At 39.9% G+C, this 23877-nt stretch overlaps 1 protein-coding gene across 6 annotated transcripts in view; it reads right to left on the reverse strand.

Annotated features, from left to right (window-relative positions):
• The window catches only part of CD99L2 (CD99 molecule like 2), a 105942-nt gene that overhangs the window by 15775 nt on the left and 66290 nt on the right, over positions 1–23877 (reverse strand). For 5 of the 6 annotated variants that reach the window (XM_082376173.1, XM_082376171.1, XM_082376170.1 and 2 more), the window contains 3 exons: positions 10464–10532; positions 10254–10349; positions 7834–7899 (listed from right to left, as the gene is read on the reverse strand). In XM_082376173.1, coding sequence (XP_082232299.1) covers positions 7834–7899; positions 10254–10349; positions 10464–10532 — 231 coding nt within the window. The remainder of the gene's footprint in view (positions 1–7833; positions 7900–10253; positions 10350–10463; positions 10533–23877) is intronic. The other variant, XM_082376174.1, reaches the window with a different exon arrangement.

Below are 23877 nucleotides of genomic sequence, written 5' to 3' on the forward strand. Positions count from 1 at the left end.
AAAGGGCACTGGAAGCTACAGTCAGTTAACTGACCACCGCCAAAAACAGCTTCTCATTTAACCCTGGGAAGTAAAGGTGATGGGTTCCCGCTTCACACGTGGGGACACCTGCACACACCTGGAGGAGAACGTCTACATCTCTTTAGAGGTGTGGGTTTTGGCTCTTGCCTCTGGTTTTAAGAACTACATGCTTTGGCCTTAAAAACTACCATCTGGGAGTAAAAAGAGTGCTCAAGCTGGTTCTAATATGAAATTTTCTTTTTTGACTAAAAACAATGATGCAGTATTTTCTGCTAATGACATCCCTGCTCCCCTCCATGCTCTTTCCCAACTGAGGACAGACACCAGGAGCCAGAGGAAGATCAGGTAAGGCGTTCGCTTCATGAACGGGGCTTCCGAGTACTCCTCCGCTCCCCCCCTGCCCCTCACACAACCACCTGGGGGAGAGCTGGGTTCACAGATCAGATTTATAGAGCTCACCTCCCGTAAGAGGGCACACTTACCCCCCAGTTACATGAGGGGCACGGCCTCCCTCATCGCTCCCTTTGGGGTCCAAAAGAAAGTATTTCATGCCACGATGCCATCACTCATGTGGCCCAGAAGGTCGTCAGCCTAGCCAATCAAATGTGTCACTCTTCTCTTCATGGGAAAGCGTGGGCGGGAGGGTAGAGAGCAAAGCCAGGTGTTTGGTCTGTCCTGGTCCCCTTCATTTCAGGAAACTTTTATTGGGGGTGCCAGGGATACACAAGGAAAAAGGTGCCTGCCTTCAGGAAGCCCAATCTAGCAGGAGTGAAAAAGCTACACGTGACTCGGTGTGACTCAGTAATGATATGGGCTATGCTGTACCAGCAGGATGACAGAAGTTCTACGAGAACCAAAGGCACGAGATGGGTGCTGTGCCACAGGGCCACAGGGCCACAGAGGGGAGGAACCTCCAGAGAGGAGGGGATCTTTGAGGTGTCCCTTAAGGGATCAGTGGTTGAGCATTTGCTGGACATGAGTGGGAATTCATCTGGTGGAAGAAAGGCATTTAAACAGAGGAACAGCATGTGAAGGCACAAAGATAGGCACAGACCAGCTCGTTCACATGTTTGGAGGTGAAATGAAGTTGACGGTCTAGGGCAGAAAGATATGTCAGCAGGATAAGGGTCTTGAACTTATCTTATAGGCATTAGGGAGCCATTAAAGAGACATTTTGTTGTTGTTGTTTTGGCTTAAAAAATTTTCCCCAACAATTAAGAAAAAGTTCAAACGTTCAAAAAAGTTGAAAACACTGTACAGTGAACACTCACATACCCACCATCTGGATTCTATAATTAACAGTTCACATTATTCACTTTATCATATGTCCATCCATCCCTCTAGCCATCCAATCTTATTTTTGTGATGCATTTCAAAGTAAGTCTCAGACATCTGTACGCTTCACCCGTACACATATTATAACCTAGAGTTCCATGTTTGCTTGTGGTTCTTTTTTTAAGGTAAAATTTACATATAATAAAATACTAATCTTACATGTACCATTTTGTAAGTTTTCGCAGATGCATACACCTGTGAAACCCATACCCCCACTGAGATACAGAATTAACATCAGTCCAGAAAGTTCTCTCATGTCCCTGTCCAATTAATCCCCGTTCTCACCCCAATCCACAGCAGCCGTGGATCTCATTGGTAACATTAGAAATTAGTTTTGCAAATATTAGAACTTCACATGTTTGGGCTCATATAGTATGTACTGTTTCTTTCACTGGCTTCTTTCACTCAGCATAATATTTTTGACATTTATTCATGTTATTCTGTGTATCAGTAAGTCATTCCATTGTATGAATATATACCACAATTTGTCTATCCATTTTCCTATTGATAATTAGGCTGTTTACAGTTTCTTTTGTTGTTGTTTTGCTATTATAAATAAAGTCGCTTTTAGAATTCTGTTATAAGTCTTTTTTGGACATAAGTTCTCATTTTTCTTAAAAATAAGTGAAATTGCTGGGTTATTGGGGAGGTCTAAGTTCAGTTTTATAAGAAACTTTACATTCACACCAACAACGTACGAGCATTCCAGTTGCTCCACTTACGCACTAACATTCGGTACCTGTCAGTCTTTCTGATTTTAGCCATTCTGGTGGCTGTGTTGTGATAACTCATCATGGTTTTCATTCGCATTCCCCCAATAAAGATTTTGAGCATCTTCATATAACTTCTTTTATGAAGTGTCTCTTAGGCTCGTTTTTTTAATTCGGCGTTTGTCTTTTCATTATTACACAATAGTTTTAAACAGAGGACTAACAAGATCATGTTCCTGGTGATTCTCTCTGGCAGCTGCATGGAGGACAGGCTGGAGCCAGGAGACCAGTTAAGAGATTAAGGTAATGACCCAAGGGTAGCTGATATGGGCCTGGGCTTGAGGGGAGGCAAAGAGAAAGAATATTCCAAATTCAAAAGATACTAGCGGAGAGGATGTCTGGCATGAGGGGTTGAGGAGGTCAACAAACCCTCTTCTCAAAAAGCAACTATAACCCTGGACAATCAAAGACAGCCATTTCAGGAAACAGATTTAGTTCCTGTGAGAACAGCTGGAATCTGAGGCCTTTTCCCCCAGGGTTGCTCTCATTTCCCCTTCTCCCAGGTCTTTCAGCAGCTAGTTTAACTGGGGAGAGGTGGACAGGCCATGGAAATCAGCAACTGCACTGCAGCTGCCAGACGGGACCCACATGACTTGGAGCACCGTCGGTTAATGTAGCAGTCTCAGTGGCAAGTGAACAGGGAGAGCTAACCAGTCAACTAGCCAGGGATTTAACAGAGACGTGAGACAACCATAGGGGGCTTGATACACTCTCCACGTTGCCCCGAAGCTGAGGACATGCCCAGCAGAGACAGTACTGGTATTGGCTGAAGGCCAGCTACAGACAACAATGGAGCAGAACTGAGAGTCCAGAAACAAACTCTTACATCTGTGGTCAATTGATTTTCACCAAAGGAGCCAAGACAGTTTAGTAGGGAAAGGATAATCTTGTCAACAAGTGGTGCCAGGACAATTGGATATCCACATGCAAACGAATAAAGTTGGACTCCTATTTCACACCATATACAGATGAACTAAAAGATGGAACAAAGGCATAAATGTAAAAGCTAAAACAATAAAACTCTTAGAAGAGGACATAAGAAAAAATCTTCATGAACTTAGTTGTTCTTAAAACACCAAAGCATGATCTGTAAAAGAAAAAAAATTGATAAACCAAAATTTATAAAAAGAATAAATTTTATTATTTGATAAACAACACTATGAAGAAAAGGAAGAGACAAGCCACAGACTGGGAAAAAATATTTTTAAAATCATATACCTGAAAAAGGATTTGTATCTAGGTTAAAAATAGAATAAAAGCAAACTGAATTTTTCACATGGGCAAAAAATCTGAACAGACTTCAAAGAACAGTATAAAATAAGAATATAAAAAGAGGCTCAACATCACTTCCCATTAGGGAAATACAATGAAAAAACAATTAGATACCCCTACACAAGTATTAGAATGCCTAAAATGAAAAAAAAACAAAAAACAAACCCTGACAGAACCCTCTTACACTGTTGGTGGGAATGTAAATTGGTACAGCCATTATGGAAAACAGTATGGAGGTTCCTCAGAAAACTAAAAATAGAACTATATGATCCAGCAATCCCGCTCCTGGGCATATATACAGACAAAACTACAATTCAAAAACATACATGCACCCCAATGTTCACTGCGGCACTATTTACAAAAGCCAAGACTTGGAACCAACCTAAGTGTTCACTGAAAGATGAATGGATAAAGAAGTTGTGGTACATATATACAATGGAGTATTACTCAGCCATAAAAAGAATGAAATAATGCCATCTGCAGCTACATGGATGGACCTAGAGATTATCATACTAAGCAAAGTAAGTCAGACAGAGAAAGAAAAATACCATATGATAACACTTACATGTGCAATCTAAAATATGACACAAATGATCTATGAAACAGACTCACAGACACAGAGAATAGACTTGTGGTTGCCAAGGTGGGGGGGTGGGGGAGGGAAGGATTGGGAGTTGGGGGTTAGCAGATGCAAACTAGTATATATAGGATGGATAAACAACAAGGTCCTACTGCTGTAGCATGGGGAACTATATTCAATATCCTGAGATAAACCATAATGGAAAAGTATATATATATATATATATATATATATATATATATATATATATATATATATGTATAACTGAGTTACTTTGCTATACAGCAGAAATTAATACAACACTGTAAATCAAATATACTTCAAAAAAAATTTTTTTTAAAAACCCTGACAATATCAATTGCTGATAAGGATGTAGAGCAACTGGAACTCTCATTCATTGCTCACGGAAAAGTATTGGGTTGGCCAAAGAGTTCGTTCGGCTATTCCCATAAGATGTAAGAGGTTGGGTTTTCTCAAACGAACTTTTTGGCCAACCCAATATAATGGTACAGCCACTTTAGAAGACAGCTGGGAAGTTTACTGTAAAGCTAAACACAGATTTACCATATGACCCAGAAATTATATACCTAGGTATTTACCCACGTGGATTGAAAACTTATGTCTGTACAAAAACCTGTATGTAAATATTTATAGCAGCTTTATTTATAATCATCAAAAGCTAAATGCAACCAAGATGTCCTTCAATAGGTGAATGGACAAACTGTGGTACATCTAACCATATGACATTCTGCAAACGGCAAACGCTATGGAGATGATAAACAGATTAGTAGTTGCACTAAGAGAGAATGGATTAGGGCTGAGGAAAGAGAGAGTGGCTGAGTACCAAAGGGGTATACAGAAGAACTTTTATGGTGACAGACTGTTCTGTATGGTACTCGGGTGGTGGACACATGACTATATGCATTTGTAAAAACCCATACAAATGTATACCACAAGGAGTGACCTTTCATGTATGCAAGCAAAACATCAACCAGGTTGGTGGGGGATCCCAGGATGGAATGTAGACTGTGACAAATGAATGTATCTGCATTATAAATGTATGTCAGAACTGCACTGAATGGAGGGGTAATAAAGGAGCTATGCAAGTAACTTTAAAAAAACGGTATTTTGACTGAAACTGTAAGGTAAAGACAAAAGACGAAAAACAAACACTGGACTGCAGTTGGTAAAGCTGCATCTCATAGGAGTATGGGTTAACAATTATGATTGTGCTATACACGTATAATACCAGAATTGAGCAAGTAAGCAAACAGTTGATGGATGGTAGGTTTCTCATTGTCAGAGAGAGAAGTTAAAGATCAGCAAGAAAAGAATACTAAAATATGTCTCCAACTGTAATCTACTGCCAGAAGGCTTAAGTATGAACTCATGTTTAGGTTAATACAGATGCTGATGAATAGATACAGAAATAATTATAGATACATATATATACACGGTTTATTAATAAAATACACCCATGTACTTCCTGTTTCCTAGTTCTGCCCACTTAAAGGGTTTAGAAGTAGCAACATCCCACTAATGAATACACTCAACACCCAGATCTTGGTTTCTAATACCCTTCCCTTTCAGTGGGGAAGAGAATGACATACCGAACTGGACGCCCAAGGAAAGAGACCCACCAGGCAACAGTGTTTAGGAAGAAGAAGTGAATGAGAACAAGAAAGTGGGAGAGTGCCAGGTAGGGCCCAGGAGGAAAGAATGTGAAGGAGGAGGTGGTCATCAAAGTAAAATGCTGCAGAGGTCACATGGGACAGAGGGCTGTGACCACCAAGAAATGACTGGGGACCAAATAGCAACTCCAGGGGAATGGGAGTAGAGGCTTACATACACTAAGGTGTAGACCACAGAGGGGACGATGAGATGAAACTGATTGGCTCAAGCTTCTCAGTCAGTGAAAATGCTAGGGAATGGAGGAGGCTGATGGGACCTGTTGACGAGAGACAGTCACTACTACCTACAGACAAAATATGGGGCACCTGCAGGGCCATTAGAAATGTTTTCTTGAGAAAAAATATACAACAGATAACATACTATCTCAGAAATACACTCCAAAACTATAGTTGAGTCTGCGTGCCTAAAACCCAGTTAGAAAATGCATTAATTAGGATTGTTTTTATGCTGAAGATCATCATTTATTTAAATGTGGTGTTTTATCTTCATACATGGCATTAGCACGTTTGCATAGAGGAGACTGTCTGAGAACTTCATCGTGTGCTTATCATAACCTGAGTTTCAGTTTCACACTCGTATTTTTTGCCAGGACTCTCTACTTTTACTGACACCTATAATGACAGAGAGTATATCTTATGCTAACAATTGATTATTCTTTACAAGAGAAATTCAAATATGAGCCTAATTAAAGAATTTCCTAACACTTCTTCCTTATTAAAACATGTACTTTTAATAAGGAAACCCCTCTCTTCTCACCATCTGGAAATACCATTTGTCACCTGGGAGTAATTGGCTAATTTGCTGGGTTTGCCCTTTAAATGTTCCATGTTCTCCTGACACCTGTGAGTTTCATTCAGAGGTTTTTGGAGCTTTTTACTCAAAATGACACTGTTTGGAAAGGTGGTTTGAAGGACAGATTTGACTACAGTATCCTTTGATCAGAAGACAACACTGTTCCCATACGAAAGGCACACAATTCCTACAAGAAAGCAGCAGATGCTAGTGCCACAGCCTAGATTGTGGGGAGTATAGCAGGCTGACACCGGATACAATCACGACATGTTACACTCAGAACTTGTTGTTACACTCATAACCACAAATCACAACCACAACAGGGAATCACCACAAAATGCTATACCCACAACTTAGCATCACAACAGGTTACCATCACAATAGTTACAATCATAAAAACTTACCACCAGAACTAAAGTTATAATCACAACATACCATCAGAACAGGTTACAACCACAAGTACCAACCACAAATTACAACCTTAACTTATTTTGCCACATCAAGTCTGGCTAACATTGTCTCCATACTAGGATCAGATCTTGCCAACATATTAAGATAAAAGGTTTAAATCTTTGGGTGATTTGCAGGGGAACTAAAACTACCTGGCCTTGGGGGAGGGTGTGACTATGAAGGGCTGACACATCTGATACAATTTCATCGACCCAGACCCACGAGTGCATGTGTCCATGTGTACACACACACACACACACACACACACAAGTGCATGCAAAATCTGATGAAATCTGAATAAGGTCTGTATGTGACTTAATAACAATATTGTACCAGTGTCAGCTTCCTGGTTTTGACAATGTAACTATAGTTTTGTTAAGATATCAGGGGAAGCTGGGTGAAGGGTACACAGGAATTTTCCTGAACAATTTATTTTTACAACTTCTTGTGACTCAAACTATTGCAAAATAAAAAGATATTTAAAAAAGATATCTGACTCGCTACGGGTGTCTTAAAAAAGTTCTTGTCATGATGAGTTTTGCTCCCCCCATCCCAAGAGTGACAGGCCCCCCAGGTTGGGAAGGCTGTTCCCAATGAGTCCTCTGACCTTCAGTTACTGTAACTGGTGCTGCCTTGGCAAACAGCTTCTGCTAGTATGGACACATTAACCCATGCAGCACCTTGGCTTAAGGAACATCAGGGAAAATGTGTGGCTTTTCCAAACTGGCTCATAAATGCCCCCCTTGAGCTGCACAGTCTCTGTATCATTCCAAGTCAACCCCAAACTGCAAGCAGGGATGTCTAGGAACTAACTACCTTTGATTTCCCAGAGTCTGAGTAAGAACAGCTCCAATCAACCTGGCTGCTGTATAATCCTGTCTTTAACGAGAATAAGGCATCTGGACAAATCGGTGCTCCTACCTTTACCCTTGTCAGGTTTGTATTCACCACCCCCTAATAGGTCTTCAAGATCCTTGTCTGAAAAACCTGGAGAAAACGAAACACACATCTCAATGTCAAACACATTGTTCAGAGACAAGAAATTTGTTACTTAATGTTGTCCAACATCCCCAGAAAGTGACTGCCACTTAAGAGGATCCCTGATGAATGCGCAGGCAAAACTCTAAAGGGGCCCCCAAGATTCCCGCCCACCAGTGTACACACCCCAGCATCCCATGACTGGGTGCGAGTGGAACCATGCATAGGATGGCTATCAACCCGTGATTAGGTTATATTACATGCCGAGGTGAACGGACTTTGCAGATGTAATTAGGTTACCACATCAGTTTGACTTGGCATTAATCAAAAGGCAGATTTTCCTGGGTGAGCCTGAACTTAATCAAGTGAGCCCTTTAAAACAGGGTTGAGGCCCTCCTGAGCTCAAACACTAGAAGCAACAGACTTAGCCTTCCTCTCCCCCTCCCCACTCTTCTCTACTCCCCCTCCCCCTCCCCCCACCTCCCTTCTCTCCCCTTCCATCTAGTCTCTGTTTTCCTCCTGGTGGTCTTTCTTTCTTTTTTTTTTTTTAACATCTTTATTAGAGTATAATTGCTTTACAATGGTGTGTTACTTTCTGCTTTATAACCAAGTGAATCAGTTATACATATACATATGTTCCCATATCTCTTCCCTCTTGCATCTCCCTCCCTCCCACCCTCCCTATCCCACCCTTTTAGGTGGTCACAAAGCACAGAGCTGATCTCCCTGTGCTATGTGGTTGCTTCCCACTATCTCCTGGTGGTCTTAAAGAAGCAAGCAGCCACTTGGCTCTAGAACTGCAAGGAAACGGTTCTCTGCCAACGAGCACACGAGCTTGGAAGACAACCCAACCTCAGCTGAGACCCCAGACCTGGATGACACTGTGACTGAAGGTGTATGAGGTTCTGAAGAGAAAAACTCAGCGGAGCCATTCCTGAACTCCTCACCAAAAGAAACAGCTTGTGATCATTTGTTATGGTGGCAACAGAAAACTAATACAAGGAAACCGAAAAATTAATTTTATTATAGCTCAACCATTGAGTACACATCTTTTAATATTCTGTGATGAAATGGGAAGCACGCTTACAGCATTTCTGTTCCACTCCAAAGTCCTATAGTTGACTCAAAAAAGCACATGTGTGACTGTTTCAATTCTGCTTTGTATTAGCTGCTTTCTGCCATGAAAGACTACTTTTACTAGAAAGAAAGAATGATGGGCTAACTATGGTTACGGCAGCTTGAGGATTTGGCAGATGTTTTCTTGAAAATGAATGAAATGGGGCTGTCACTTTAAAGAAAACCACTGGCAGTACTTGTTGCCAGTGATAATATTTCAAACAAAAAAGAGAATTTTGGAAAATCTATATCTACCACTGCGAGCTTAACAACTTTCCAATACTTAAAGACTTTTCTAATGAGATGGTGGCGATATTAACAAATGTGAATTTGGGGCACTGCATAATGAAATATGGCATTATTTGGAAGGTCAAAAGACTTAAGAACATCAATATTTTCCAAATGACCACTGCGTAATGCACAAAACCATGAATGGGTAAAAGTTCCACTAAAAAGTACATGAGAATCCCTGGGGAGTTTAATGAAATCAACTATGGAAAATTCGTTGATATGGTTTCACATTCTACACTGCACTTAACCTATAAGAAACAACCAGTGGTCGAGTTTGGGTGTCTTACCAAAGAAAAATGATGTGAATCAATGATCTGAAAAGTCTATTAAAATATTCTTCCCCTTTTCAATGGCGTATCTCTTATAAGGCCAGATCTCCTTCATATACATCAACTGTAACAACATATCACAACTTGAGCCCAGAAGGAGATGGAGATGTGAGAGTCTAGCTCTTCTTTTTTTGGCCGCACCACAGCATGCGGGATCTTAGTTCCCCAGCCAGGAAGTGCGGAGTCTTAACCACTGGACCGCCAGGGAAGTCCCCTAGCTTTCCTACTAAGATAGACATTATAGAAATTTGCAAAAATGTACAATGATACCACTTTTCTCACTAAATTGTCTTTATCTTGCCATAGTTATTTCTCATAAAATATGCTATTTATGTTATTAACATGTGTGTGTTTACTGTTGTTCATTTAAATTTTTTTCCAGTTTTAGAATTCGAAGATGATAAATATCAATAGATGTGACCCACATCTCAGTAGAGATTCTCAATAATTTGGGGAGTCCTGAGACCAAAACGCTTGAGAACCACTGTTGTAGGGTTCTCCTGGGCCTTGAAGTGCCCCCAGCTCTGCCAGGCCAGGAGTGGCTCTGTGGGCTGTTGTAGTTAATGAGCTACACCCTGACCAGGGAGCTACAGCACTGGCCTGTGCCTTCAACCAGCTATGACTTACCTCCTCCTCCTGCATTCGGCTTCCTGTGGCCATGATCTTGATCATTTCGATCATCCAAGGCATCGGCCAAGTCAAATTCTTTTTCTTCAGGGGGCCCTAAAACATAAAAGACAAAGTCAGTTGGTTAAATTACAGGTAGCTCATTTGGACATGGCCCCAGAGAGCTCCACGGAGCCTTCCTTAGTGCCCTCCTCCGAACAGCCGTGTTACCTGCAGGCTTTGCTGGAGCTCTGGTCGCTCCCGGTCTCCTGGTTGTGGTGGTGACATGGTCCCATCTCTCTAAAAGGGGGAAGGGGGACAGCAAGGGGAGCACCATTAGTAACAACACACAGCAGCCACTGCACGGCTCAGGGAAGTCACAGCATGAGTACAGCACTCCTGTCCTGGTCCTTGAGGTCCCTCTTATGCCTCTGAAGAATCACCTTGAGGACGACAAAGAGATGTAAGAAGGTTTACATGAGACGAGTTCTGCTTGCTTTTCTTCACAGGATGGGTGGTGAGGTGGACATGATCCCACATTTGATCTGGTGATTAGTGGAGCTGGGACTTGAGCCCAGATCGACAGGAGATGACCACATGCTTCAGGGGGTTCCAGAGCTTGAGCAGAACCCCTGAGAGCTCCAAGCCTTGGTTGTCACCACTCTCAACCTGGCACCGTAATCACAGATAATACTGCCCAGGGATGAAGTGATGTTATGTTCCCAGTAGAGTATGGGAGTGTCTCATAAACTGAAAGTGGTTACAACACCAACAAAATATTTTATATAAGTGTGGTTACTGTTGTTAATACTAGGTCTTTCAGCTCAACCATATTCCTTTAAAATTGTGGACTTCTTGCACATCAATTACATAGCATGCCACACATGAGTTCTCCAATAGTTTTTCTTGAACTTCAAGACTCCCATAACTGTTCCTATAATTGGAGGTAGCAGAGGGACAGGAAATTTAAGGGAAGGGAAAGGCATAGACAGTACTGTGTACAGTAAGCACTTAGAATAGAAACAGCAATGTTTTTGGGGAAAAAAACCTCAATGACTTTTACAGATCAATAACATAATCCTCAAACTGCCCAGGTAATTTACAATGCATTACCTATCTTTTTTGGATAGAGCCTTGGGGTTGTCTATGGATCAAAGAATTACAAGTCTGAATCTTCTGGAAAGAGTGTTAAAAACACAGTAAGACATGACCTGCCAGTTCTCACTAGCAATAAAGGGGGATGCCACATAATGATAAAGGATCAATCCACCAAGAACACATGACAATCGTAAATGTGTATGCACCAAACAACAGAGTCTCAAAACACATGAAGCTAAAACTCACAGAGCTGAAAAGAGAAATAAACAAATCCACAAGTATAGTTGGGGACATCAATACTCTACTCTCAGCAACTGACAGAACTACTAGAATGAAAACCAGCAAGAATATAGAAGAACTAAACAACACAATCAACTAACAGGATGTAACTGGCATAATGGACACTACCCAATCGCAGCAGAGTAAGTAACTGTTTAAGCACCCATGGAATATTCACCAACAGATCACACCCTCAACCAGAAAGCAAACCTCAACAAATTTAAAAGTATTGAAGCGATAGAGAGTGGTATCTCTGACTATAATGGAATCAAACTAGAAACAACCAAACCAAAAACAAATAAGAGAAAACAAGAAAATCTCTAAACACTTGGAAATAAACAACACACTTCTAAATAAAACAAGGGTCAATGAGAAAGTCTCAAAATGAAATTTTAAGAATAAATAGCCCTAATGAAAATGAAAATACAGCATATCAAAATATGGGAGATGTAGCTAAAGTAATGCTGAGAGGGAAGTTTGTAGCACTAAATGCTTAAATTAGAAACAAAGAAAGGTCTCAAATCAATAATCCAAGTTCCTAACCCAAGATACCTAGAAAATGAAGAGCTAGATACTAGAAAAACAAATCCAAAGCAAGAAGACAGAAGGAAATAATGTAAGAGCAGAAATCAATGAAATTGAAAATAGGAAAGTAAAATAGATCAACCAAACGGCTTGTTCTTTGAAAAAGTCAGTAAAATTGATACACCTCTAGCCTTACTAACAAATATAATTGAAGAAAAAAACCCCAAAATACTAATATAAGGAATGAAACAGCAGATATCATTATAGATTCTGCACTATTAAAAGGATAATAAGAAAACGCTATGAACAACTTTATGTATTTGACAACTGAGAAGAAATGGACCAATTCCTCAAAACCCACAAACTATCACAACTCAACTCAATCCCGTGTTCACGTAATGTAAGACTAATATTGTTAAGATGACAATACTACCCAAAGTGATCTACAGATTCAGTGCAATCTCTACCAAAATCCAAAACAGTTTTTTGGGCAGACTTAGAAAACCCCATCCTAAAATTCATATGGAGTCTCAAGAGACCCCAAATAGACAAAAGAATCTTGAAAAAGAAGAACTCACTTTCCTGATTTCAAAACTTACTACAAAGCTACAGTAATCAAAACAGTGTGGTACTGGCATAAGAACAGACATATAGACTAATGGAACAGAACAGAAAGCCCAGACATAACTCTATGGTCAATAGATTCTTGACAAGGGTACCAAGAAACTGAATATCCACATGCCAAAGAATGAAGTTGGACCCTTACCTTACACCATATATAAATATTAATTCAAAATGGATCAAAGTCTTAAACATAAGAGCTAAAGCTATAAAACTCTTAGGAAAAAACATAGGGGAAAATCTTCATGATATTGGATTTGGTAATGACTTCTTGGATATGACACCAAAAGCATAGGCAACAAAAGGAATAATAGATAAATTGGCCCTCATCAAAAGTAAAGCCTTTTGTGCAAAGGACACTGTCAAGAGAATAAAAAAACAATCTCAGAATGAGAGAATATATTCATAACTCATATATCCAGTAAGAGATTAAAATCCAGACTATATAAAGGACTCCTACAACAATTTAAAACATGAGATTTAAAGATGGGCAAAGAACTTGAATACACATATCTTCAAAGAAGATATACAAATGGTCAATAAGCTCATGAAAAATGCTCAAAGTCATTGGTCATTAGGGAAATACAAATCAAATCCACGAGGAGATACCACTTCACACTCATTAGGATGGCTATTATCAAAAGAAAAATGAAAAATAACAAATGTTGGTGAGGATGTGGAGAAATTGGAACCCTGGTATGTTGCTGGTGGGAATGTATAAAATGGTGCAGCTGCTGTGGAAAACACTTTGGTGATTACTCAAAAATTTAAACGTAGAATTACTATATGATCCTTCGATTCCACCTCTAGGTATAAGCCCAAAAGGACTGAAAGCAGGAACTCAAACGGATACCTGCACAATGTTCAATACAGCACTATTCACAACAGACAAAAGGTAGAAACAACTCAAACGTCTGCCAATTTATAAACAGATAAAATATGGTATATACACACAATGGAATATTACTCAGCCTTATAAAGGAATGAAATTCTGATACATGCAACAACATGGATAAACTTTGAAAACATTATGCTAAGTGAAATAAGCCATACACAAAAGGACATATCTTGTATGATTCCACTTATTTGAGGTACCTAGAATGGGAAAATTCTTAGAGACAGAAAGTAGAACAGAGGTTAGCAGGGGTTCAGGGTAGAGGAAAATGAGGAGTTACTGTTTATTGGGTACAGAGTTTCTGTTTGGGATGAGGAGAAAGTTCTGGAAATGGATAGTGGTGATGGTTGTACAACACTGGGAATGTACTTAATGCCGATGAACTGTACATTTAAAATGGTTAAAATGGTAAATTCTATGTTAGTATGTTTACCACAATAAAAAAAGTAATTCAACCTAGATGAAAACACAATCTGAATATTTCTATAACCATTAATGAAACAGAATTTTTAATTTAAAAGCTCCTAAAAAAAGAAATTTCCAGGCTTTTTGATGGTTTCACTGGTAAATTTTACCAAGCATTTAAAGAGGAATTAACACCAATTTTATAAAACCTCTTCCAGAAAATAAAGAGGAGGGATATTTCCCAACTTATTTTATGAGGCCAGCACTAACCTGATAATAAACACAGAAAAAGACTGTATTAAGAAAAAAACTACAGCCCAATCTCTCTCATGAACTAATATATAAAATCCTCAACAAAATATTAGCAAACTAAACAGAATGTATAGAAAGAATTATACATCATGAACAAATGGGACTTGTTCTAGTTATGCAAGGCTGGATCAACATTTGAAAAACAATGTGCCCTACAATATCAGCAGCCTAAAGAAGAAAAAATCATATACAGGCATACCTCGGAGATATTGTGGGGATAGTTCCAGACCACTGCAATAAAGTGAATATTAATAAAGCAAGTCACATGATTTTTTTTTGGTTTCCCAGTGCACATAAAATTATGTTTATACTATACTGTAGTCTATTGAAGTGTAACAGCATTATGTCCCCAAAAAATGTATGTACCTTAATTAAAAAATATTTTATTACTAAAAAATGCTATCCATAATCTGAGCCTTCAGGGAGTAGTAATCTTTTTGCAACAGGAACATCAAAGGTCACTTATCACAGACCGCAGCAAATATAATAATAATGAAAAAGTTTCAAATAGCTTTGAATTACCAACATGTGACACAGAGACACGAAGTAAGCAAATGCTGTTGGAAAAATGGCACCGATAGACTGGCTCAACGCAGCGTCACCATAAAACTTCAATTTGTAAAAACGCAATATCTGCAAAGTGCAATAAAGTGAAGCGCAATAAAACGAGGTCTGCCTGTAATCTTATCAACATGGAAAATCCAATACCCATTTATGAAAAAAATTCAGCAAATTAGGAATAGAGGGAAGTACCTCAACTTCATAGAGAGCATCTAGAAAACACCCATAGCTCTTGTCAGACTTAATGGTGAAAGACTGAACACTCTCTCCTGAAGATCCGGAACAGGCCAAGGCCATTGTTCTCACCACTCTTATTTAACATAGCGTGGGAGGTTCAACATTGCAACGAGAAATAAAAGACATACAGATTGGGAAGGAAGAAATAAACCTATCCCTATTTGCCGATGACATGATCATCTACATAGAAAATTCCAAGGAACCTACAAAAAACGATTCCTAGAATCGGTAAGTGACTTCAGCAAGGTCTCACAATATAGGAGCAACAAATATCAAAATCAATCATATAATAGCAATGAACATACGGAATCTAAAATTAAAACACATAACCATTTTAAATTGTTCCAAAGAAAATGAAATACTTAGCTGTACACTTGAAAAACATGTACAGGACCTGCAGGCTGAAAATTACAATATGCTTATGAGCAAAATCAAAGAAGACATAAATAAATGGAGAGACATACTGTGTTCATGGACTTGAAGACTCCCTTAAAGACATCAACTCTCCCCAAATTCATCTACATATTTAACACAAGTCCTATCAAAATCCCAGCCAGGTTTCTCTAGACATAAATAAACTTATCCTAAAACTTGCATAGAAAAGCACAGGCCCTAGAATAGCTAAAACAACCTTGAGAAAGAAGAATAAAGTGGGGGGGAAAATCAGCCTACCCAGTATTAAGGCTTACTTTATAGTTACAGTAATCAAGACAGGGGCAGAAGGGTAGACACACAGAGCAGTACAACAGAATGAACTACCTAGAAAGACCTGCCCAAATATGCTCAAGAGATTTCTGTTAAAGGTGCAAAAGCAGCTCAATGGAGGAAGGACAGCCTTTCCAACAAAAGGTGCTGGAGCAACTAGGCATCTATAGGCAAAAATAATGAACCTTGATCTCATCCTCACACACCTCATACAAACCCTAACTCAAAATTGATGACTTTTTTGGGTCTTAAATATAAATCTATAGAACTTTCAGAAGGAATGATATGAGAAAAATCTTCAGGACTAAGGGCTTGATGAAGAGTTCATAGACTTGACAATAAAACCATGATCCACAAAAGAAAAAAATGGATAAACCAGACGTCATCAAAATTAAAAATTTCCTTTTGTGAAAGACTCTATTAAGAAGCTGAAAAGACAAGCTATAGAGTAAAAGAAAATATTTGCAACACACATACCCATCTAAGGACTAGTGTCTAGAATATATAAAGAGCTCTCAAAATTGAACAGTAAAATCAAACAATCCAATTAAAATGGGCAAAAGACATGAAGAGACATTTCACTGAAGGGTTTACACGAATGGCCAATAAGCACATGCAATCAGGGAAATGCAAACTAAAACCACAATGAGGTATCACTACACACCAATCAGAATGACTAAAAAAAAATAGTGATAACACTAAGTGCTGATGAGGATGCAGAGAAAGTGGATCACTCATTTATTGCTGGTGGGAATATAAAATGGTACAGCTAGTCTGGGACACAGGTTTGCAATATTCTTAAAAAACTAACCCTATGACTACCATAGAACCCAGCAATTACCCACCTGGGCATTTATCCCAGAGAAATGAAAACTCATGTTCATACAAAAACCTAGAGCCCAAAACTGGAAACAACCCAGGTGACCTTCATAAATAAACTGTAGTACCTCTACATCATGGAATACTATTCAGCAAGGAAAAGCAACAAACTATTGATACATGCAATGCCTTGGATGGACCCCAAGGGAATTATGTTGAGTGAAAAAAGGCCAATTCCCGAACGTTACATACTACATGATTCCATTTACGTAACATTTTCTAAATTGCCAAATTCTATAGATGGAGAAAAGATTAGCACTTAGGGACAGGAAATGGGGGTGGGCACAGCAGAAGGGAGATAGTTGTTTTTATAAAGCACAGCAAGAGGGTCTTTATGATCATGCAACTGTTCTCTGTCTGGACCACCATGGTGGATATATGAATCTACACAGGTGATAAAACTGCATAGATGTGAAGACACACACACACACAGACACGAGTACAAGTAAAACGGAACATCTGAATAAGATCACTAGATTATATCAACATCAATATCCTGGTTGTGACATTGTACTATAATTTTTCAGGTGTTACCATTGGGGAACTGGTATAGTGTGACGGGATCTCTCTGGAGTATTTCTTACACCTTCATGTGAATTTTACAGTTAGCTCCAAAGAAAATGTCAATCAAAAAATAGTTAAAGATTGATTTGAGCATCGTAGTCATTTCTGACAGGGAAAAAAAAAGGTCTGACACGTAAATGGCTGGTCTTCAGGGGTGCACAAATGTCTATTATCGACCTTAAAAACTAAGGAGCAAATCGTGTAGACCTCACCTTAGGGGGAAAGAGCAGTAGGTAAGAACATCTAGAAGGGAGGCGGTACATACAAGGACGTTTTCCAGACAAATGAAGCCGATTCCTTCCTGATCCCAATGGTTCATACAACACTGAAAATCTTCCAGAGAGAATATCTTTACAGAGCAAACAGCACAGCTCTTTTTCTCTTTGAAATGAAGATACAACGTACACACTTCCTAGAGGGCCCGGGTCACTATTTTTCTGTTATCACACTGTGCTTACCTCTTAAAGACCAGCCCCCTTTTCAGCTTTCTGGATCACTGGAGCGAATCTTCCACGGACTAGGAAACGGCCCAGCAGACCAGCGTGACAGGCCTCGGGGGCAGGCCGGCCTGCGGACGAGGAGGCCTGTGCCGGCGCCCCTGCGGCCAGGTGCACGAGCTGACCCTACACTCACCTTCAGGTCATCACCACCTTCCTGGGCAAACACTTCCAAGAGCCACACACACAGAGGAAGAGGCCCTTGGGGTGAAGCCAGGATGCCTGGGCCCGGGCCAGCTACACTGCTGGCTTATTATAAACGTAATATATGCTCAGTAGAAAAACGAATCCAATGGTGTAGAATCCTAAGAAAGAAAATATAAAAGGCAGCCAAATCTATCCCCACAGGTAGCTACTCTCAATCTTTTCAGATCTGTATGTATCTGTCTCGCTCTCTCTCCATGTCTCTGTGTGTGTGTGCCCCTCTCTCTATGTCTCTCTCTCTTTCATGTCTCTCTCCATGTCTGTCTGCGTCTCCCTGTCTTTCTCTCCCTGTGTCTCTCTCCCCATCTTTGTGTGTGTCCGTGTCTCTGTTCGCATCTCTCTCTGTGTGTCTCTGTGTGTCTCTCTGTGCATGTCTTTCTGTGTCTCTCTCTGCCCATATGTCTCTCTGCATGTCCGTGTCTTTCTGCGTGCGTGTCTGTGTGTCTGTGTTCACATACACTTAAATTTGATAGAAATTGATTCATATTACATATATCCTGTTCTGTAACTTGCTTTTCTCATGCCAGTTCCAGAGATCTATCTTATTCTTTGAAATGGCTGCAGACTATGAATGGTTTAGAATTTATGTATTCAACTGTGTTATTTAAGAGTGTTTTAATTTTGGGCCGATACAAAACACAAGAAAGCTGCAAACACCATTTCAAATGTACCTCTGCACGCATGCATAACTGTACCCAGACAGAAAATGCTTTGAAGTAGAACTGCTCAAAGATTTTATCAAATTGCCCTCTCAAAAGGTTGAACTAATTTATACAACTGTCTAGAGAAGTGAAACTGTAAAGGTATAGCTCAATACAGCAGAAGACATATAAAATGATCTTCCTGCTCGCCCCAACTCCACAAATACATGTTCACTGCACATTAACATTGACGAGATCATAGATTCGAACGAAAACACACTGATGCCACATAAATATGTAAGGGCATCTTCTCAGTCAGTAGTTCACAAAGAGTGTTCCACGGACCCCAGGGGTCTGTCAGGTCATAACTATTTTCATAATCATCCTCAAATGTCCTTTGCCCTTTTTACAGGGTTGACATTTGCACTGTGATACAAATGCAATGGTGAGTAAACCTCCCAGCCCTTTGCCTGAACCAAGGAAGTAAGGAGCACCAAACGCTATGAGAAGTCATTAGATCCTTCGCTATACAATAACATTTGAAAGAGAAGGCCAGTTTCACTAGTGTCCTAGATGAACACGGTAGGCAGAACTTGAAGATAGCTGCCGAGACTCCCGCCCCCTGGTGTACACACCATGTATAATTCCAGCCTGCTGAGTGTGGGAGGGACTGAGTTACTTCCATGACCAGGTTATGACATGGCAGAGGTGAAGGGATTTTGCAGATACAATTAAGATGCCCAATCCATATGACTGAATTACTCAAAAGGCAGAATATTCTGGGTGATTTGGACATAATCAAGTGAGCCCTTGAAAAGAGGGCTGTAGGCCTTCCCTGAGCTAACATTAGAGGTAGCAGACTCTCATTCTTTTGCTGACCTTGAAGAAGCAAGTGGCCATGAGTTCTATAGCTGCACAGAATGGAATTCTGCCAACAATCCCGACCTGTGAATATGTCACCTTATGTGGGAAAAGGGACTTGGCAGATGTGAGTAAGCTAAGCACCTTGAGATGGGGAGACTGGTCTGGATCATCTAGGCAGGCCCAGTGTGATTAGAGGAATACTAGTAAGAGAACGAGACCAGCAGGAGAGTCAAGGAAGGAGATGGAAGCAGGGGTGAGAGTGACAGAGAAACCTGAGGTTGCTATTCTGTTGGCTTTGAAGATGGAGGAGGCATCCAACAAGGCAAAACTGCAGGCAAAGGCGAGGAAACAGGCTAGAGCTCCCAAAAGGAAGGCAGCCCTGCCCGTACCTTCACTGTAGCCCAGTGAAACGCAAATCATATTTCTCACCTCTAGAACTATAAGATAATCAGTTTGTGCTGTTTTAAGCCAGCACATTGTTGCAATTTATTACAACAGCAGTAGGAAATACCCAAATAAATACCTAAAACTGTGGAAGCAACTTTGGAATCGAGTAATAGACAAAAGCTGGAAGAATTTTGAGAAGCATGATAGAAGAAGCCTGACTGCCTTGAGCCGACTTAGTAGAAATACGGATGTTAACAACTTGTAACAGCTAGTGAAGATTCAGAAGGAGGTCAGGAACATGGTAGAGGAGACCTGTATCATACTAGGGAACACCTAAATCATCACGAACAGACTGTTGACAGAAATGTGGATGTTAAAGGCTTTGCCAGTGAGGTCTCAGATGGAACCAAGGAAAATGTTATTGGACGCTAGACGAAAAAAGATCCTTACCATGTAGTGGCAGAAAACTTGGCTGAATTGTGCATCCTGTAGTTACGCGGAAAGCAGAACTTCTAAACAATGAACTTGGATATTTTAGCTGAGGAGATTTTCAAGAAAAGTGTTAGGGGTATGACCTATTTTCTTCTTGCTGCTCATAGTAAAATGCAAGAGGAAAGGAAGAGATTGAAGGAAGAACTCTTGAGCAAAAAGGAACCAGGACTTGATGATTTGGAAAATTTTCTACCTATCCTAATTGCCACAAAATGCTAAAATTAGGGGACTCACTGTCAAGAAAGCATGCTCTGGGGAGAAAGTCAATGGTGTGGCTGGAAAACATTATACGAGTACCTTGGAAGGGTCAAAAGGTCAGATTAAACATAAGATTATTCATGGATCCCCTTTGCCATCTCAGCAGAAGCCAGAAGTATAGATGGCATTATCCAAGAAAGATCTGTGGAGGAGCCTCTTTCCCAGTGGGTGATCACCACTATATACATGGGAAACCCATAGAGTTCTTGAGAATTTTACAACAGCAGGAACACTGCCAGCCTGGAATTAAAAGGGACAGAAACAGAAAAAAATGTAAGAAGGCTGTTAGACGCCCCAAATTCTACAGGCAGAAAATAGGCTGATATAACTACTCAGCTGCAAACATGTGCTATTTTTCCTGAAAAAGGGAGGCTGATTCTGAGGGCAGAGCTGCAAACTCAGAACGTAGAGCTGTGAAACACAGTGCCTCATCCCTGGGCCTGGAACCTAAAGGACTTGGATTTGGGAATTTCTTGAGACTGGTGAAGTCTTTTTTTTTTTTTTTTTTCACTTAAAGCTTGAAATCTTTTTGCCTGATGTTTTCTCACTTTTGTAAATGGAATGCCTATAACCATTATTTTATGCCTGTCCATTGTATTTTGGGGAGCAGATAACTTGTTTCTTGACTTTCATAGGTTTGTAGATGGAGAAGTGTTATAGCCAAAGCTTCACCCATGCCTGACATATAGTTTAGATGATGAGGTTTGGGACGTTTCTGCTTATGAAATTACGATGAGATTTTGCAATCTGAGTTGACGATGTAATGGGATGAAACTTTTAAAGAAGTTGGAATGGACAATGTATTTTGCAGGTGGAAGGGACATGAAGATTTGTGAGCCAGACGGCAGATGTGTTAGCATTAAAATGTCGCCCCCAAGATGTCAGTGTCCTAATTTCCAGAACCTGTGAATATGTTACCTTATGTGGCAAAAGGTTTTGCAGATGTTTTTAAATCAAGGACACTGAGATGGGGAGACTATCCTGGATTATCTGGGTGGGTCTGGTGTAATCACAACAGTCCTTAAAAGAGAAATAGAGAAGCAGGAGGGTCACAGTCAAAGTAAAGATGTGATGACAAAAGTAGGGGTGAGAGAAAGATCTGAAGATGCTACCCTACACTGCTGGCTCTGAAGATGGAGAGAGAGGGCCATGAGCCAAAGAATACAGGCATCCTGAAGAAGCTGGAAAAGGCAAGGAAACAAGAGACACTACAGACTCTACTAATTCTGTAGAGTCTCCAGAAAAAAAACCAGCCCTGCGGACGCATGGATTTTAGCTCACTGTGATCCATTTTGGATTTCTGACCTCAATAATTATAAGCTAATAAATGTGTGTTTTTTAAGCCACCAAGTTGCCAGTAATTCGTTAGTGCAGCAACAGGAAACTACCACAACCTCAAACCTCAGATGAGACTCTAGCCCCAGCTGACACCTGCATGGCAGCCTCGTAGGAGATACAGAGAAGAGGACCCAGCTAAATAGAACCCAAACTCCTGGCCCAGGGAAATAAGAGAATGAATGGAAATTGTTTTAACTCAATTTATGGTAACTGATTATGAGGCAATATAAAATTAATAGGAGGGAGTAGCAAAAATATTTTATTAGCTCTCAACCTTGAGTATATCAACTTTTTAACATTCTGTGTTATGAAATGGGAAGGATTGTTAAAGCATTTCTGTTGCACACCAAAGCATCACAGGTGACTTGAGGAAGGTCACTTGTGTGATTGTTTCAGTTTTCAGCTGAATTAGCTGCTTTTCTCATGGCAGAACAAATTTATTTCAAAGAGTAAATTACAGCAAACTGTGTCTATTCATATTTGAACATTTGCCAAAAATTTTTTTGAAAATGAATTAAATGAGCCTGTCAATTCAAGGAAATCAACTGACAGTATTAGCTGACAATAAGAAAATTTAGCTTTCAAAAAAATATACACAACTTTGGAAAATGTGTAACTGGCACCATGAGCCTGTCAGCTTCCCAATAAAGATTTTTCCTATCAGATCACTGGTGATATTAACAAATATGACTTTTGAATATTGCATAAGGAAAGGTGTCATCATTTAAAAGCTCAACACAACTCAGGACACTAATGTTTTCCAGATAACGTATGTAGGACGTTACAAAATCATGAATGGGCAAAAGATTCATTCAAAGGGTAAGAAAGTCCAACGAGGTTCAATGAAAACAAATAAGGAAAGTTTACTGATATGCCACTTAGCCTTAAGAAACCACAGCTTCTCCAGTCCTGGTGTCTAAATGTGCATGTGAACATTAATAAAAAAAAAAAGAATAAGCAGGAGTGACTATATTAATAGTGGATAAGGGAAACTTTAGAGCAAGGAAAGTGCTAGAGAAAAAGAAAGGGACATAATGATAAGAGGATAAACCTATCAGGAAGACATAATGATCCTAAATTTGTATGCACCAAAAAATCAGACTCAAAATACATGAAGCAGAAACAGAGAGCTAAGAGGAGATACAAATCCACAACTACAGTTGGGGAATTCAACACCCTACTCACAGCAATTGACAGAACAACTAGACAAAAAATCATCAAGGATGTAGAAGAACCAGTAAACACAACCAACCATCAGGATCTAAGTGACATATAGAGAACAGTCCATCCAACAACAGTAGTTATAATGATGAAACTGTTCTGTGCCTGACTATCATGGCAAATACACAAACCTGCACATGTGATAAAACTGCAAACAACTAAGCACACACGCACACAGAAGTGAGTACAAGTAAAAACTGGGAAATCTGAATAAAATGGTTGTGACAAACAAAAACAAACACACAGATACAGAGAACAGAATAGTCATTACCAGAGCGGGGGTGGGGGGTGTGTGTGAAATGGGTAAAGGGGATCAACTATATGGTGATGGAGGAAACTAAATTTTTGGTGGTGAGCACCCTGCAGTGTATACAGAAGTAGAAATATAAGGTTGTACACATGAAACTTATATAATGTTATAAGCCAATGTTGCCTCAATAAAAACCAAATTTTTAAAAATACATATGAGTTTTTTTAAAAAACAAACAAAAAAAATGTTTGTGGCCTTCCCTGGTGGCGCAGTGGTTACGAATCCGCCTGCCAACGCAGGGGACATGGGTTTGAGCCCTGGTCCAGGAAGATCCCACATGCCACGGAGCAACTAAGCCCGTGCGCCACAACTACTGAGACTGCGCTCTAGAGCCCGCGAGCCACAACTACTG

The sequence above is a fragment of the Balaenoptera borealis genome (genome assembly GCF_965194805.1).
Source record: "Balaenoptera borealis genome assembly, chromosome: X".
In the NCBI taxonomy this organism is placed as follows: Eukaryota; Metazoa; Chordata; class Mammalia; order Artiodactyla; family Balaenopteridae; genus Balaenoptera; species Balaenoptera borealis.